General features: G+C 61.0%; 3 protein-coding genes across 11 annotated transcripts in view; 1 reads left to right on the forward strand and 2 right to left on the reverse strand.

Moving 5' to 3' along the window:
* Positions 1 to 10,980, forward strand: part of VWA7 (von Willebrand factor A domain containing 7) — an 11,526-nt gene extending 546 nt beyond the window's left edge. The window contains exons 2-17 of one of the 3 annotated variants that reach the window (XR_007923010.2): positions 222 to 470; positions 713 to 994; positions 1,390 to 1,486; positions 1,976 to 2,086; positions 2,945 to 3,140; positions 3,230 to 3,399; positions 4,569 to 4,681; positions 4,965 to 5,081; positions 5,488 to 5,673; positions 6,026 to 6,158; positions 6,274 to 6,426; positions 6,526 to 6,618; positions 6,915 to 7,216; positions 7,294 to 7,428; positions 7,525 to 7,699; positions 10,915 to 10,980. Coding sequence is in view for 2 of the 3 variants with exons in the window: in XM_002714280.5 (XP_002714326.3) it covers positions 222 to 470; positions 713 to 994; positions 1,390 to 1,486; positions 1,976 to 2,086; positions 2,945 to 3,140; positions 3,230 to 3,399; positions 4,569 to 4,681; positions 4,965 to 5,081; positions 5,488 to 5,673; positions 6,026 to 6,158; positions 6,274 to 6,426; positions 6,526 to 6,618; positions 6,915 to 7,216; positions 7,289 to 7,428; positions 7,525 to 7,699; positions 7,784 to 7,957 (2,691 nt within the window). In the remaining variant the exon portion in view is untranslated. Of the gene's footprint in view, positions 1 to 221; positions 471 to 712; positions 995 to 1,389; positions 1,487 to 1,975; positions 2,087 to 2,944; positions 3,141 to 3,229; positions 3,400 to 4,568; positions 4,682 to 4,964; positions 5,082 to 5,487; positions 5,674 to 6,025; positions 6,159 to 6,273; positions 6,427 to 6,525; positions 6,619 to 6,914; positions 7,217 to 7,288; positions 7,429 to 7,524; positions 7,700 to 7,783; positions 8,994 to 10,914 lie in introns of those variants that run through there. The other 2 variants (XM_070074198.1, XM_002714280.5) reach the window with 2 other exon arrangements.
* Positions 8,313 to 10,249, reverse strand: SAPCD1 (suppressor APC domain containing 1). Its single transcript, XM_002714311.5, has 5 exons — positions 9,916 to 10,249; positions 9,537 to 9,677; positions 8,983 to 9,078; positions 8,792 to 8,881; positions 8,313 to 8,720 (listed from the first exon to the last, which is right to left on the reverse strand). Exons 1-5 carry the CDS (start codon positions 10,027 to 10,029, stop codon positions 8,625 to 8,627), a joined length of 537 nt encoding a protein of 178 aa, XP_002714357.2. The 5' UTR covers positions 10,030 to 10,249; the 3' UTR covers positions 8,313 to 8,624.
* MSH5 (mutS homolog 5) overlaps positions 10,378 to 14,185 on the reverse strand; it is a 26,474-nt gene continuing 22,666 nt past the window's right edge. For 5 of the 7 annotated variants that reach the window (XM_051854936.2, XM_008262593.4, XM_051854937.2 and 2 more), the window contains 10 exons: positions 14,003 to 14,083; positions 13,682 to 13,769; positions 13,260 to 13,449; positions 13,029 to 13,155; positions 12,186 to 12,335; positions 11,781 to 11,855; positions 11,450 to 11,593; positions 11,121 to 11,258; positions 10,889 to 10,962; positions 10,378 to 10,665 (listed from right to left, as the gene is read on the reverse strand). In XM_051854936.2, the coding sequence (XP_051710896.2) occupies positions 10,554 to 10,665; positions 10,889 to 10,962; positions 11,121 to 11,258; positions 11,450 to 11,593; positions 11,781 to 11,855; positions 12,186 to 12,335; positions 13,029 to 13,155; positions 13,260 to 13,449; positions 13,682 to 13,769; positions 14,003 to 14,083 (1,179 nt within the window). In that variant the 3' untranslated portion in view covers positions 10,378 to 10,553. The remainder of the gene's footprint in view (positions 10,666 to 10,888; positions 10,963 to 11,120; positions 11,259 to 11,449; positions 11,594 to 11,780; positions 11,856 to 12,185; positions 12,336 to 13,028; positions 13,156 to 13,259; positions 13,450 to 13,681; positions 13,770 to 14,002; positions 14,084 to 14,185) is intronic. The other 2 variants (XM_051854935.2, XM_008262596.4) reach the window with 2 other exon arrangements.

The raw sequence follows: 14,185 nt of genomic DNA on the forward strand, positions 1-14,185 counted from the left end.
GGCCTTGCACGCCTCCCCCCCGCAGGTGTTTGTCCTGGTTGGCCAGATGAGGCCCTCAGGTTGCCTGGGCGACTGAGGGGGCAGCACGGAAGCTGAGCTGGAGGAGATGAGACAGTCAAGTGGCAGGAAGGGGCCAGAGCAGGTGCCCGTGGAGGCAGAGCCACGCCTGCCCTGGAACCGGCTGCTGCTTCCTCGTCCTTGGAGAGCTTTCTGTCTCCCAGATCCATGTCTCAGCCATGCTCCCCGGAAAGGCGCCCCTGCCCTGCCTGGGCCCCTCGGGGCTGCTGCTGCTGCAGCTGCTGCTGTCCCCCACGTCTGCCTTCTTCCCCAACATCTGGAGCCTCCTGGCCGCGCCCGGCTCATTCACCCACCAGGACCTGACCGAGGAGGCTGCGCTCAACGTCACCCTCCAGCTCTTCCTGGAGCAGCCGCCCCCGGGCAGGCCTCCCATTCGTCTTGAGGATTTCCTGGTGAGCTTCCCTGGGTCCCCATTCCCTGGGACCCCTACCCCCTGAGGGCCCTGGATGTCAAGGGAAGGGCTGCCCACCTCCCCGCTGCAGCCCTCGGCCTGAAATTAAGTCCTCCTTAGAAAGGTCTGGGGCTACCCCTCCCTTCGAGGGCCCAGCACCCTCCATTCACCCGCACCCCGCCTTGGGTGCCAGTCACCGAGGGCCTTCCCTGGAGCCCCTGCATCACCCACCCATCTCCCCAGGGCCGAACCCTCCTCGCCGATGACCTTTTTGCTGCCTACTTTGGACCTGGGGCTCCTTCCCGGCGGTTCCGAGCAGCCCTAGGCGAGGTGTCTCGTGCCAACGCAGCCCAGGACTTCCTGCCAACTTCCAGGAACGACCCTGACTTGCACTTTGATGCCGAGAGGCTGGGCCAGGGACGTACTCGCCTCGTGGGAGCTCTGCGGGAGACCCTGGCGGCAGCCAGAGCCCTGGACTACACCCTGGCCCGCCAGCGCCTTGGAGCTGCGCTCCATGCCCTGCAGGTGAGAGCCGCGTCGGGGCCTGCACAGCCAAGTCTCCCTCTCCCGGATGGAGGCTGGCTCGGCCTTCCAGGCCCCGTGCTAGCTCCCCACTTCCAAACTGGCTGAGGCCACTGAGGCCGCAGAGAAGCAAGGGTCAGAGAGGGAACAGTGAGGCGGGAGAGGTGAGGGCAGCGGCACGTCGCGGCCTTTGGCTGAGATGGGGGGGGGGGGGTGCTGGGGCAGGTCCCACCTGGGCAGAGCTCTGTTCTGAGCGATGGAGAGAGAGCAGTGGAGACTTGGGGTGGCTGACGGCAGCAATGAGGGAAACCCCGAGGAGTGGGACACCAGCGCTGGAGTCCTGGGAGCACTCACATGGCGCCTCGTTTCCCTCCTCTGCCCCCTGCCCCGGGCACCAGGATTTCTACAGTCACAGCAACTGGGTGGAACTGGGGGAGCAGCAGCCACACCCTCACCTCCTCTGGCCGCGGCGGGAGCTGCAGAGCCTGGCCCAAGGTACAGCCATGTCCCTGGGGGAGGGGAGCCTGTCTGCTCAGCCCCCGTGTCACATCCTGAGGTCTCGAGAAGTGACACCACCTCGGCTCCGAAGGCACCTTGAGGGCCTCGGGTCCCCAGACCTCAGGCCGGTCTTTGATCTGGCTTCCTCCCCGAGCTGGCTCCCGCAGGGTTTCCTCTTCCTCCCAACTGAACTATGACCCGGAAGCTGCTTCCCCCATTAGAAACTCACTTCCTTCTCCAGAGGGCATGACCCCCTCAGGCCTGGTCCCCCGACTTCCTGGGCTCTTGAACACAATCCCAGTCTCCAGTCCTCAGTCTCGCTGCCAGCCCAGGAACTCCAGGATTGAGCTCAGAAAGCACAGGTGGCCATGGTACCTCCGGGCTTTATCTTGTTCCGGGTGTGAGGAAAAGCGGAAGGAGTCTGGGTGGCAGGGCAGAGGTGGGGCGGCAGAACCTTGCATTTTAGCCCCTGCCCTCTCTTGCCAGAGGGTGATCCTACCTGCTCTGACTGCGAGGAGCTGAGCTGTCCTGGGAACTTGCTGGCCGTCACACACCTCACCTCGGGCTACTTTGGAACTTATCCCCCCAAACCTCCAGGTACCAGCTGGGAAAGTTCCCCAGAAATAAGAAGGGAAAGCCACGTCGTTTGATCACGTGCAGGCGCTCAGTCCCCTCGGCCCTTGTCCCGTTTGCTGTGGCATCACTTTCTAGAACAAGGCGATGCTAGGAGTGCGGCAGGGGCATGATGGCCCCTGGGAGACCACGGTCACTCGGGACGGGGAGGGGCTTCTTGCTCAGCTGTTAGGATTGCTCTGTTGCGTATGGGCAGCTTGGGGGGACTGGCTAGAGGAATCTGGGGATCTACCTTGTGCTGTGGAGGGATCAGGGATCCACCCCATGCCGTGGAGGGATCTGGGGATTCACCTTGTGCCAGGAGGGATCTGGGAACCCACTGTGCTGTGGAGGGACCTGGGGATTCACCCTGTGCTGCAGAGGGATCTGGGGATCCACTCCATGCTGTGGAGGGGTCTGTGGGTCCACTCCATGCTGTACAGGGATCTGGGGGTCCACTCTGTGCCATGGAGGAACCTGTGGATCCACCCTGTGCTGTGGAGGGATCTTGGGATCCACCCTGTACTGTGGAAGGATTTAGGGATCCAGTGCATGCTGTGGAGAGACCTGGGGATTCACCCTGTACTGCAGAGGGGTGTGGGAATCCACCCTGTGCTGTGGAGGGACCTGGGGATCCACTGTGTCCTGTGGAGGGATCTGGGGATCCACTCTGTGTTGCGGCAACTGACCCCTGCAGCTTTACTGTAGAGCTGCCCTCCACAAAGTGTCACCACTCCCTGCTGATCTGCTAAGGGGTGAGAGACCAGGTCAGCAAGGGCCTTGTTTTCTCAGGAGGTGCTTGGGTTTTGACCTCTACTTCCCAGATCCCTCTCCCCAACCCAGGCAAGTGTAGCCATGGAGGCCACTTCGACCAGAGCAGCTCGCAGCCCCCCCGGGGAGGCATCAACAAGGACAGCACATCGCCGGGCTTCTCCCCGCACCACACGCTGCACGCGCAGGCGGCACAGCTGGCCCTTCTCGCCTCCATCCAGGCCTTCAGCCTCCTGCGTAGCCGCCTGGGAGACAGCGGTTTCTCCAGGTGAATGGCCGCTCGGGGGAGAGCCGAGAAGCCAGGGGGCTGGCCGAGAGGGCACAGACGCTTCACTGTGTCTCTGGCCCGCTCCCCAGGCTGCTGGACATCACCCCAGCCTCTGGCCTGAGCTTTGTGCTGGACACCACTGGCAGCATGGGTGAAGAGATCAACGCCGCCAAGATCCAGGCTCGCCACATCGCCGAGCAGCGGCGGGGGAGCCCCATGGAGCCGGCACACTACATACTAGTGCCTTTCCATGACCCGGGTAAGTGTGGGGCAGGGCGGAGGGGGCAGAGGCTTCTGGGGAAGAAGGAGGCTTGTCGGGCTCCGCCTCCGTATCGGAATGTGGCTGCTTCCCCCGCCCTGAGTGAGCCTCTGCTGGGCTCCCGTGTGCCGGCAGAAAACAAGGCCGCTGCTCCCAGAGTTTCTAGAATGGCAGCTCTCCGCCAGCTTACCGCCTGGCCCGCACCCAGGCGCACCACCTCAGCTGTCTTAGGCTTCCATGCTAGGAAGTGCTTCTCAACTCTGTCCTTCCCTGTGGGTTAAAATGAACACGAGGAGCTGTCCAATCCGGGCCTTTGGGGAGCGTCTGAGGTAGCTAGTTGCACTGAACAAGACTACTTCAAAAAGTCGGGCTGGGGGCGAATGGAATTAACAGTCAAGCTTATTTTGGTGCAAAAGATTTGGAAATCCCTGGAGTTCTTCTTCTCAAATAACACCACTTTGCATAAACTTTTGGAAGATACCTCACGTTTCTTTCCCAGCTGAATTAGAAGTCAGAAGATCTGGCCTGGGCCCACCAGTCTTACTGGGTGTCCTCAGGCTGGTCATAATCTCTCTGCTTCAGTCTCATCACCTGTAAGTGGGTCAGTACCTACCTTCTCTTGCCTATGTCCCAGAGTTGAACTGATGATCGGATAAAATGCTTCCTGGACTGAGAAGTCCCTAGCAGTAGGGCTTGAGTCTGTTGTGTTGGCATAAATCTCACAGTGGCTGGCACTGAACGGCACTTACTACGTGTTTGATGAAGGTATGAGTAAGTGAATAATGCAGGTTCGCCTGCATCAAGGCTCTAAGATTTACAGACTCAGTGCATAGTTCTCCCAGCGAGCCTCTGAGGTTTGTCTTCCCTGATAAGGAAGCAGAGGCCCTGGCTGGTCTTCATGCACACACGTGTGTTCAGTAAAGGTTCATGCAGTACCACAGGAACTGGCACCATTTTGTTCAGGGAGTGGGGTCTCCCTTTCCTGCCAGGTGCACCTAGCCCCGCCCTGCCCCAACAAAGGTAAAGAACCATAGAAATAGAAGGGAACATTGTTCCCCTCACTACTCGTCCCCCCCACCCAAGCACAGCAGGCCTCTCATCTGGGGAGGGGGTCCCGGGTGGGAACGAGGGCTCTTACCTCACTGTCGGCCTCCTTTTTCTCTTCCCAGGGTTCGGTCCAGTCTTTACAACCAGTGATCCTGACAGTTTCTGGCAACAGCTCAATGAGATCCACGCTTTAGGGGGTGGAGACGAGCCCGAGATGTGCCTGTCCGCGCTGGAGGTCTGGCCCCTCCCTTCCCCTTCCCTTCCCATCCCTCCCTTTCCTGACCTATGAGGGGGCGCATCACCACCAGGGGGCGCGTCACCACCAGGGAGAGCTTCACCACCAGGGGGCGCGTCACCACCAGGGGGCGCTCCAACCTCCCTCGCGCCTTCTACCCACCCTCAGCGCAGTGCCGCCAGCTCCGCCGCTGGCTCCCAGGACACCTGCCCTTCTGCTCTGTCCTCTTACCCCTTCCCCGGCCCCCGCCATTTGTCACTCCAGCCCTCTCCCTCCCTGCCAGCTGGCCTTGCTGCACACGCCTCCACTCTCAGACATCTTCGTCTTCACGGACGCCTCCCCCAAGGACGCCTTTCTCACCAACCGGGTGGAATCGCTGACCCGGGAGCGGCGCTGCAGGGTGAGCACAGCTGACAGGAGAGCCGGTGTCAGCCCCCGAGGGCCGGGGGAGACCCTGTGAAACAATGTCAGGACGAGCGGCCACGCCGCGGGGCGGGAGAGGCAGACGTGGAATGCACCGTGTCCTTACACTCATGGTCCTCAAGGGTGGGCCGCGCTCCCCTGAGCGGCGCTGACCCAGCCCAGTAAAGAACCGGGGATCCAGTTGTCTAAGACCCAGTGTGGAAAATGGCGACAGCCCTAAGGGCAGGGCAGAAGGCCGGGTGGGCTGTGCCCTCAGGAGACCCCACCGCAGCGGGCAGAGGGTGGGCTGAGAGAGCTGACGCTAATCGCCCGCTCTGGAGAGAGCCTGAGCGGACGGGTCCTCGGCACGAGAGCGCATAGCCGGGACCCTCTTCTGGCCACAGGTGACGTTCCTGGTGACCGAAGACCCGGCGCGGGTGCAGGGCCGAGCTCGCCGTGAGGTCCTGTCCCCTCTGCGCTTTGAGCCCTATGAAGCAGTGGCCCTGGCTTCAGGCGGAGAGGTGATCTTCACCAAGGACCAGCACATTCGGGACGTGGCGGCCATTGTTGAGGAGAGCACTGCGGCGCTGGTGAGGAAGCGCGCCCGGGCGGCTGGCGCCCCCTGCTGGGAGCCGCGGGTGGTGACGCTGCCCGAGACCGGCAATGGCTCCCAGCGCCCTGGGGCCGGCCCGGTTGGTCGGAGGGGTGGGAAAGGAAGTTTCTCCTCCTCCGAGAGCCATAGCTGCTCACCTCCCACGTTGCCCTTCCCTCTCAGTAACCCCCTCCCTCGGCCTCCCGCTTTCCACCCTCAGGGCCATGTCTGCGTCGCTCTCTCACCTGTCGCTCTTCTGCACGTGTGCTCTCTTTCAGTCTCCTGGCTGTGCCCACACTTCGTTCCATGTCTTACCTTCTCCCCCATTGCTTGGTCCCACCCACCCGCAGGTGACTCTTCCACTGGAACCGCCTGCTGTGGTGCCTGGGAGGCCACTTGTGTTCAGTGTAGATGGGCTGCTCCAGAAAGTCACGGTCAGGATCCACGGGGAAGTCAGCAGCTTCCGGATCAGGAACCCTGAAGGTGTCTGCTTGTGTCTCACAGCGAGGCCAGAGCGGACGCTGCAGGGTGGGGAAGGGGAGGGGACGACCCCAGGGAGGGAACTGGTTCATGAGACAAGCTCTTACCCCCCCACCAGGGATCTTCCAGAGCCAGGAGGAAGGCACCGGCCCTCTAGGCCACACACGCCGTTTTGGCCAGTTCTGGATAGTGACCGTGAATGACCCCCCACGGACAGGGGCCTGGGAGATCCAGGTCACGGCTGAGGGCACACCCCGGGTGCGAGTGCAAGGTGAGGAGGAAGATGTTCCTGGGAAGGGGAGGGGCAGGGAGCAGTGCCAGTCCTAGGGGGTGGGGGTGGGGGTCTCTCACCGCCTTTGCCCTCCCCCAGCCCAGACTTCCCTGGACTTCCTCTTCCACTTTGGGATCCCCGTGGAGGACGGGCCCCATCCTGGCCTCTACCCGCTTACCCAGCCGGTGGCAGGTATGTCTGCTCCCTGACCCCTCCCCCACTTTGTGAGTTTTATTCCTGTGTGTGTCCCCGTTACGTGTACATGCATGTCTATAACTTTGAGTTATAATTTACATGAAGGGCATCGCGTTTAAGATTACAGTGCAATAGGTTTCACGTAATACACCCGTGTTCGAGAACCGTTTCCAGTGCCCCACCCCTCCCTCCAGACCCCTGCCCACCAGTAGCCCTGAGGCAACCCCCAACCAAAAAGCCAGCGCCTCTCTGCTCCATTGTGCGAATCTCACGCACTGCCCTCCCGGTCCCAGGTCTGCAGACTCAGCTGCTGGTAGAAGTGACGGGGCTGGGCTCCAACAGCAATGCTGGGGGCGCTCGGCCACATTTCTCCCATGCGCTCCTTCGAGGGGTCCCCGAGGGCACCGAGCTGGGCAGCGTGCGCTTGGAGCCCGTGGGACCCCCACAGCGAGGGCTCCTGGCCGCCGCACTGCCGCCCACGCTGGCATCCGCCGCCGGAGCCTTCTCTCTCGAGCTGGTCGGCCAGGACGGAGGGGGCCAGGGCCTGCGCAGGGCTGCCCCCCAGCCTTGTACTGTGGCGCCGGTCCTTTTGGAGGTGAGACAGGGCAGGGCGGCGGGGACTGGAGACAGCTGGAGCGGCCCCTCCCCTCACGGCCCTTCTCCTCAGCTCAGTGGGCCCCCGGATCTCTTGGCTCCGGGTAGCAGAGCACCGCTCAGCCTCCGCGTCGCCAGCTTCTCGGGCCCTCAGGATCTGGATCTCAGGACGTCTGTCTACCCCAGCTTCGCCCTCGCCTCCAATCTCTCCAGGTGAACCCCACTACTCCACGCCCCGCCCCTGAGCCCTCCCGATTGGCCCTCAGAGTCTTCCCTGGGTGTACCCTGACGTCAGTATCCACCGGCCAGGGCTCATCTGGGAGTGAACGAGTCTGCCTGGGGACGCCTGTGGCTGCAGATCCCAGACTCAGCACCCCTAGACTCTGTGGTGACCGTAACTGTGGCTGCAGTGAGAAGAGATGGCGGCCCAGGGTCCCCGACCCACGCCTTCCTTAGGCTCCTGGTGCAGGCCAGGGCCCCGCAGGTGAGGCGCGCTCCCTCCTACATGTGGGGCAGGCTGAACTGGGGGCTAGCTCTAGCATACCCTGACTCTCTCTCCTTCCCCCAGGACCAGCTCGCTGCCTCTGCCCATTCAGCTGACGCTGTCCGCCCCACGGCCGCCCCTAGCTTTCATCCCTCCCCTTGGGGGGCTCAGGGCAGCACTGGGGGAGGGATGGCCGACAACCCCTGGTGGGGCACGATCGGAGGGGTGCTGCTCCTGCTAGGAGTGGTCTCCTGGTGACTCCGCAGCCCGGGAGGGAGGGTCCCCAGAACTGCCCTGTTGCTTGCTAAGGTCCCCTGGGCCTCGGGCCCTTGCCTCTCTCACCTGGGATGGAGATCTCCCCATGCACTTGGCCCTTTTCCTTCTTAAAAACCACAAGACTGGGGCGGGGTGGGGGGGGAAGCAATGGTTGTTCCCACAATGCACTTTCCCCGACCCTCACAGGAACCAAACCAAAGACATGTTGGGGGAAAGTGGCTGCTTCTCTGTAGCATCTTTATTCCACCCACTTTTTCTGCTCTCCCAGGCTTAGGAAGAGGGGAGGATGTATGGGGAGGTGCCTAGGATTGGGAGTAGGTAGAAGGGTGCCAGGAAGTGTGATAGAATTGTCTTTATTTTAAAGTCTAGAGCAGCTTCTATTTTATTTTTGTATTTCATGTTGAAGGACAGTTTCAATAAACACGTCTTCTCCCGAGGGCCTTGAAGGAAAGCTCATTCTTGCGCATCGTGTGGGGGTGGGGAGGGCCTGAGACCCCGCGGAGGTGACAGGTGACGTGGGAGTTTTCAGGATGCTTCCCAGGGAGATGTCTGACCGGCACCGCCCCGCGCCCTGAAGTTGTGCGGCAGAGTAAGTCGGCTCCGGCGATGACTCCTTCACCACCAAGGGACCGAGGGACCGGGAGGAGGTTCAGACCCGGGTGGCGGCCCTCCGCCCCCGGGGGCAGCGGGGCTGAGCCGTCTGCCCCTCGGACCGGCTGACTCCTCTCTGCTGCCTTGGCCACTCCTGCAGGGGGAGGCAGCGCTGGGCATCTCTGCTTCTCCCTGTCTTTTCCTCCCCGTCCCCCCTCACCTCACCTGTGGCTGCCCCACATTCTGCTTCCTTGGCCTCTCCTTCCAGTGCTGGGGGCCGCTGGTACCAGCCCTGTTCAGTGGACGTGGGGACAGCTGGGGGACATTCGTTGTTTTCTGTTAAACCAGTGCTGACCTAACAACTCCCTTCTCGGGTCCCACCTCCCAGAAGGCCAACCTGAAAACAATAAACTCACCTTCTCCTGAATCAGATTCTGCAAACAGGTGTTCACTTTTTGAATCTGGGCTAACCAGGCGCCCTCAGGCTCCAGGTGTGGGTCTGTTAGAAAATCCTAAAGGACAAGGTGAAGGCTGGCAACACCATGGGATGCTGGAGTCCTCTGCCACTCTGTCCCCACACGCCGCTCCTTTCCTCTTTCGGATCCCCTTATCCCGAAACCCTTCCAGACATGTGCAAAAACCTAGTGCTGTCTACCTCCATCTCTCCATCCTCCTCAAATAGCGCCATGCCCCCTTTCCCCATCCGTTATGGATCATGGATCCTTCCTCTCCATCCCTGCTCCGATGGAATAATCCAGGCCACTCCCCGACCCAAGGCAGCGATCAAATCAAATCCTGTCCCCGCTAGGGAATGCAGGGCGGCCTCTCCCAGCCTAACACTGTGGCCTCCTGTCATTCCAGTGCTGCCTCCAATTCATAATCCCTGTCCATTAACCCTTCCGTTGCCAGAGTGGTCTCAGGCAGTGTCCACACACTCTGGGTCATACCCCCTCCCCACCCCCATTCGCACCTCACCAAGGGCCCCCAGATGCAGCTGCTGTCGCTGGGCCTCCCTCAGGCGGTCTTCAAACCAGGCCCGGCCTCGTTGGAGCAGCTGCAGCCCCTGCCACAGGGCGTCCTGCTGCCTCTCCAGAGCCCGCATCCTCTGCAGCTGGAGAGACCAAGAGACCGGGGCGGGCTCACTCCCCGACCCGGTCCGGGCCCAGGTCTTTCCCGCACCCCCTGGCTGACTGCACTGTCTGGTCTCTGAGTGTCACCCCTGACCGGCCACTGGCGACCTGGAGGGCAAGGGGAAGCAGGGAAGGTTGACAGGTCCTCAGAGCGGGCTGGAAACGTGACTGGTCTAGAAGAGGGAGTCCCCTGGGCCCTCTTGCTAGGCTAGTACTCACCCAAAGGAAGAAGCTCCGGGCGCCTGGATCCTGGCGGCTGGTCTCCAGCGGCAGCAGCAGGACCGTGTAGGGAGCCTGCACTGGGGGCGGCCCACTAGGCCCCCAACTCCCCATGGCTCTGAAGTGGGAAGGGTGGAGCCACTCCCACTGGTGTAGCGGGGCTGATCCCTCCCCCTCCCCTTTTGCTTTGTATCCATCTGGCCTCTGGGGCTCCTTCCTGCTGTGCTGTCTGAGGCAGGAGTGAGACTCCCTTGGGCCCCTCTAATCTGTGGTTGCTGGGCCTCTCTAAGGGGGCCTGTTCTCGTGAAATCCCCCTGGCCAGAAGCCGAGGGTCTGCCTTCTCCCCAGGGCCTCACTGTATTTTTCACGGCGCAGGGCGGGTCTCTCTGTGGACCCCTGCTCACTGTGGTGGCTGCTTCCAGGCCTCTTGCTCTGTTTCAGTTGACCTAAGGACACAACGACTTTCTCCAAAACCAACTTTATTCCTAATACAGAATAAACTTCTAGGGAAACAGAGAACTCTGGGTCTGAGGAGGATAAGGAAGAAGCATGGCAGCCCTTGGGTGCTGGGAAGGTGGGGCAGGCAGAGCAAGGCCACCCTGGGGTGTTGGGAGATGGGGCAGGCAGAGCAAAGCCGCTCAAAGGATGCTGGCCGCGGCAGGCAGCACTTCCTGACTCATGAAAACGTCCAAGTCCAGGCTGGGATCTTCCAAGTCCAGTTTCAGAAACTTATCCACTAACGTCTGGCAGCTGAAGGGGCGAGAGAATGCAAAGCTTTAAGGGAGAACGGGCAACGGATTCCCTGGGCAGAGGGAGCGGCTGTGGCACAGGAAACCTGGGGCCCTGAAGATCTGGGGACTTCAGGAAGAAAGTGTGGGTCTTTGAAAGCAAAGTGCTGCGGGAAGGCCGGTGCCTGAGTCCCTGTGACAGGGAGAAGATGCTAGAGAGGCAGCAGACAGGGCCACAAACTCACTTTTTCATTTGGGTCTCCTTTTGCAGCTCCTTGACAGGTGTGATAGGTCTTCCTCTGCGGATCAAGTCGGAGACCTGGGAACAATGAGGAAGGTGGGAGATGTGGGATGCGGGGGGAGGTGGGGTGGGATGAGTTAGAAACGTGGCAGGCCCAGACACCCAGGCCCCATGAGGAGCAGGGACGATGGAGGGGAGTCCTGAGTGGAGGTGGTGGGGTACTCGGATCTCAGCACCTCCTTGCCACGAGCAACGAGCCTGTCGGGAAGCCCAGCCTGGGCCGCGGTGTGGGAGGCGTGGCTGGCGCTGGCGACACCTTTGCAAACCTGATAGAAGAAGACAAGGTCGTTGCCATCCTCACAGGTCTCCATGGTCTTAAAAGAGAAAGAGGACAGTGTGTCATCAGTCACCCTGCTCCCTGTCCTAAAACCCTCGGTCAGTGCCCGTGGGGAGTGAGCAAAGGGAAGGGACACGGTCCTGTGTTCAGGGAATCCCTGTTCTGGCAGCAGGGCCAATCCCCACCCCTGGGGAAAGCCCTCGGGGCCACGTGGGCTTAAACCCTCACCAAATACTGCACCAGGGGCCCCTGTGGCAGCAGCTGGAGCTGCACGAGGCTCAGAAAATTGGTGGCTACGAAGATGTGGGGGCACGCGAGTCCCAGCGCCAGCCAGTGTTGCAGCACAGCAGCCAGAAGTGCGAGCCCATCCACCTGCACGGAGTCCAGGGGTGAGCAGGAGCCCCAGGCCTCCCGCACGCCCTCTGCACCTGCCCTGGCCTCTCCCTGGCTCCCACTCTGTTCCTTTTCTGCCCACACAGCCCTCATCTCTTCCCAGGGCCCAGCCTCGCCCCCATGCTTGGGCCCCCTCCGTGTTCCCCTCCTTAGCCTCTCCTCTCACCGTGTTGGTTCCCTTTCCGAATTCGTCAATGAGGACCAGAGACCGCTCAGTGGCGTTGTTCACTGCTTTCGCCACCTGCTGGGCACGAGGCGGACAAGGGAGACTTGGTTGGCCCGCTGGCCTGTGAGTAAGGCTGTTTCTGTATGTGTCCACCCTCCTGCACTGCAAGTTCCTTAATGGTGAGGCACACGTTTTGTTCGTCCTTTCGTTGCCACCAATGCCCCGCAGGCTGCCAGGGCTCGGCAGTGTTGATGCCTTGCCTGCTCCAGTCTCTGACGTGGCTGCACCCACCTGGGTACAGAGGCACACGGAGGAAATGCCTTCCTGTACCGAGCCATTTTCAGGGGTCAAGTTCCTTCCCCAGTATCCCTTCCCCTGACCCCACCTCCCTTTGCTCCCTTTGACCTGGTTGAGGTCGATCATGAAGGTGGAGAGGCCAAGGGAGATGGATTCACAGCTATGAATTCGGGTGAAGATGGCATCCACAAGCCCAATTTCGGCCTCTTCTGCTGGCACAAAGCTGCCTACCAAGGCCATGAATGTGATCAAGCCTACCTGAATAAGAAAGAAGATCGGTGGTGGGGTGGGGGGAGCGGTGGTGATAGCAGCGTTAGCACTGTGGCATGGCGGGTTAAGTCGCCACTATCGGAGTGCTGGTTTGGGCCCTGGCTGCTCCACTTCCCGTCTAACTTCTTGCTAATACACCTAGGAAAGCAGCAGAAACTGGCCCAAGGCGTTGGGCCCCTGCCATCCATGTGGGAGACCTGGATGGAGTTCCTGGTTCTGGCTTCAGCCTGGCTGTTGCGGGCAATGGGGAGTGAACCAGTCTTTCTGACTCTGCCTTTCAAACAAAAGTTAAAAGAGAGAAGAGATGGGGCCTGGTAGTGTGGACTGAGGGAAAGTGAGGCTGACCCGAGGGCATAAATAGCAGTTCAAAGACAGACACAGTGAAACAGAAGTAGGAAAAGGCGACAGGACACACAGTTGCCCTCTTCCCCAAATCCTGATCTTAGCGCCTTGTATTCACCTTAGACCAGGTAAACGGGCAGAGGGGTGGACTGAGGCACACGTGCCTGTCTGGAGGGGGTGAAGGGAATCCAGGCCATGGGAAGGTCCGTTAGGGCACGGGCCTTGCTCAGGCACACAGCGAGAAAGTGAGTGGAAAGAGCAGGGCCCCTGCTTGGCTGGCAGGAGGACGGAAAGGTTGGAAAAGACGCCAGAGGCCTAGTCTGTAGGGCTTCTCCTCACCTGCTTGAGGAAAACGCTCTTCCCTGAGGAGTTGGGTCCAGTGATGACCTTGACCCTTTCTTTGTCCCCACCACATTCTACAGAGTTGGGCACGAAGGTTCGGGCACAGAGTTCCATCAGGGGATGTCTGCAGTGGGCAGAGAGACACCTCACATGGCCTACGGGTCCAGACAGATGAACCCCCCAGGAGATGGGGCCCTTGTGTCTACGCCTCCAGCCCTCTACTCTCACCTGCCATTCTGGATTCGGACCCCATGGAGCAGGGGTGAGTAACGGGGCCTTGAATAGCCATAGTCCCGGGCAGCACTGGCAAGAGCCAGCAGGACGTCCAAGCGGGAGGCAAGGTCCAACACCCGGCTTAACACAGCAGCTCGCGCTAGCACCTGGCACTGCAGCTGGTACATCAGCAGGGTCTCCTGATCTGCTCGGGGTGAGAGCAGAGGCTGGGAGTCAGGAAAGGAAAGGAAAGGAAAGGAAAGGAAAGGAAAGACAGAGGCCCACAGAGGGAGCTGGGAACAAGCATACTGATGTGGGCTGAGGCCCCCAGACAGTCAGGGCAGACACGGAGTGAGAGCGATGGCGAGCAGGAAGAGGAGGAGCCTGTTGGAAATTCCTCTCAGCTGCCTGCCCTGCTCCAGCCTCTGGCTCCTCACCCCGGATCTCGCAGTGCAGGTCCCCCAGCAACGTATCCAGCTCCTTGGTTCGGGCACTACGATAGTGCAGCTTCTCCTCGGAGAGGAACTGCGGACAAGGGTTCCGAGTGTGCGCCTGGCATCTCTTAGTCCTCCTCTCCTCTCCCGCCTTTCTAACCCCACCCCTGCCCCTCCTCCCTGACCCCTCTCCAGCTATCTCGGAGCTGGTAAAGCTCACAAAAACCACAGAGGAGACATCCCAGTCGGGCACTGCTGATGCGGGGAGGCCTCGCCTCAGCTGCTGGCCCATTTTCCAGCCCCACAGTGGTGGGAGGGTCTTACCATGAAGTCCAGCCCCTCAATCTCAAAGTCACTGGCCTCCACCATGAAAGGCAGACGGGGAATAGAAAGAAGGAAGCCAATCTGGGGAGAGAAAGAGGAGATAAAGCAGACGATGAGCCACTGGGCACCTTCTCTCCCTGGAGGAAGCCCAGGGACCCCTCAGGGGCCTCCCTCAGTGCCTAC

The sequence above is a fragment of the Oryctolagus cuniculus genome, chromosome 5 (assembly GCF_964237555.1).
Source record: "Oryctolagus cuniculus chromosome 5, mOryCun1.1, whole genome shotgun sequence".
Lineage (NCBI taxonomy): Eukaryota > Metazoa > Chordata > Mammalia > Lagomorpha > Leporidae > Oryctolagus > Oryctolagus cuniculus.

Excerpts from the sequence above, each read along its gene's own strand:
- SAPCD1 (XM_002714311.5), bottom strand. The coding sequence starts at position 10,029 with ATGGGGAGTTGGGGGCCTAGTGGGCCGCCCCCAGTGCAGGCTCCCTAC. Across the intron at positions 9,678-9,915 it reads CCCGGAGCTTCTTCCTTTGG|CTGCAGAGGATGCGGGCTCT; the intron begins GTGAGTACTAGC and ends TGGTCTCTCCAG. Across the intron at positions 8,882-8,982 it reads AGAATCTGATTCAGGAGAAG|CTGTCCCCACGTCCACTGAA; the intron begins GTGAGTTTATTG and ends AATGTCCCCCAG.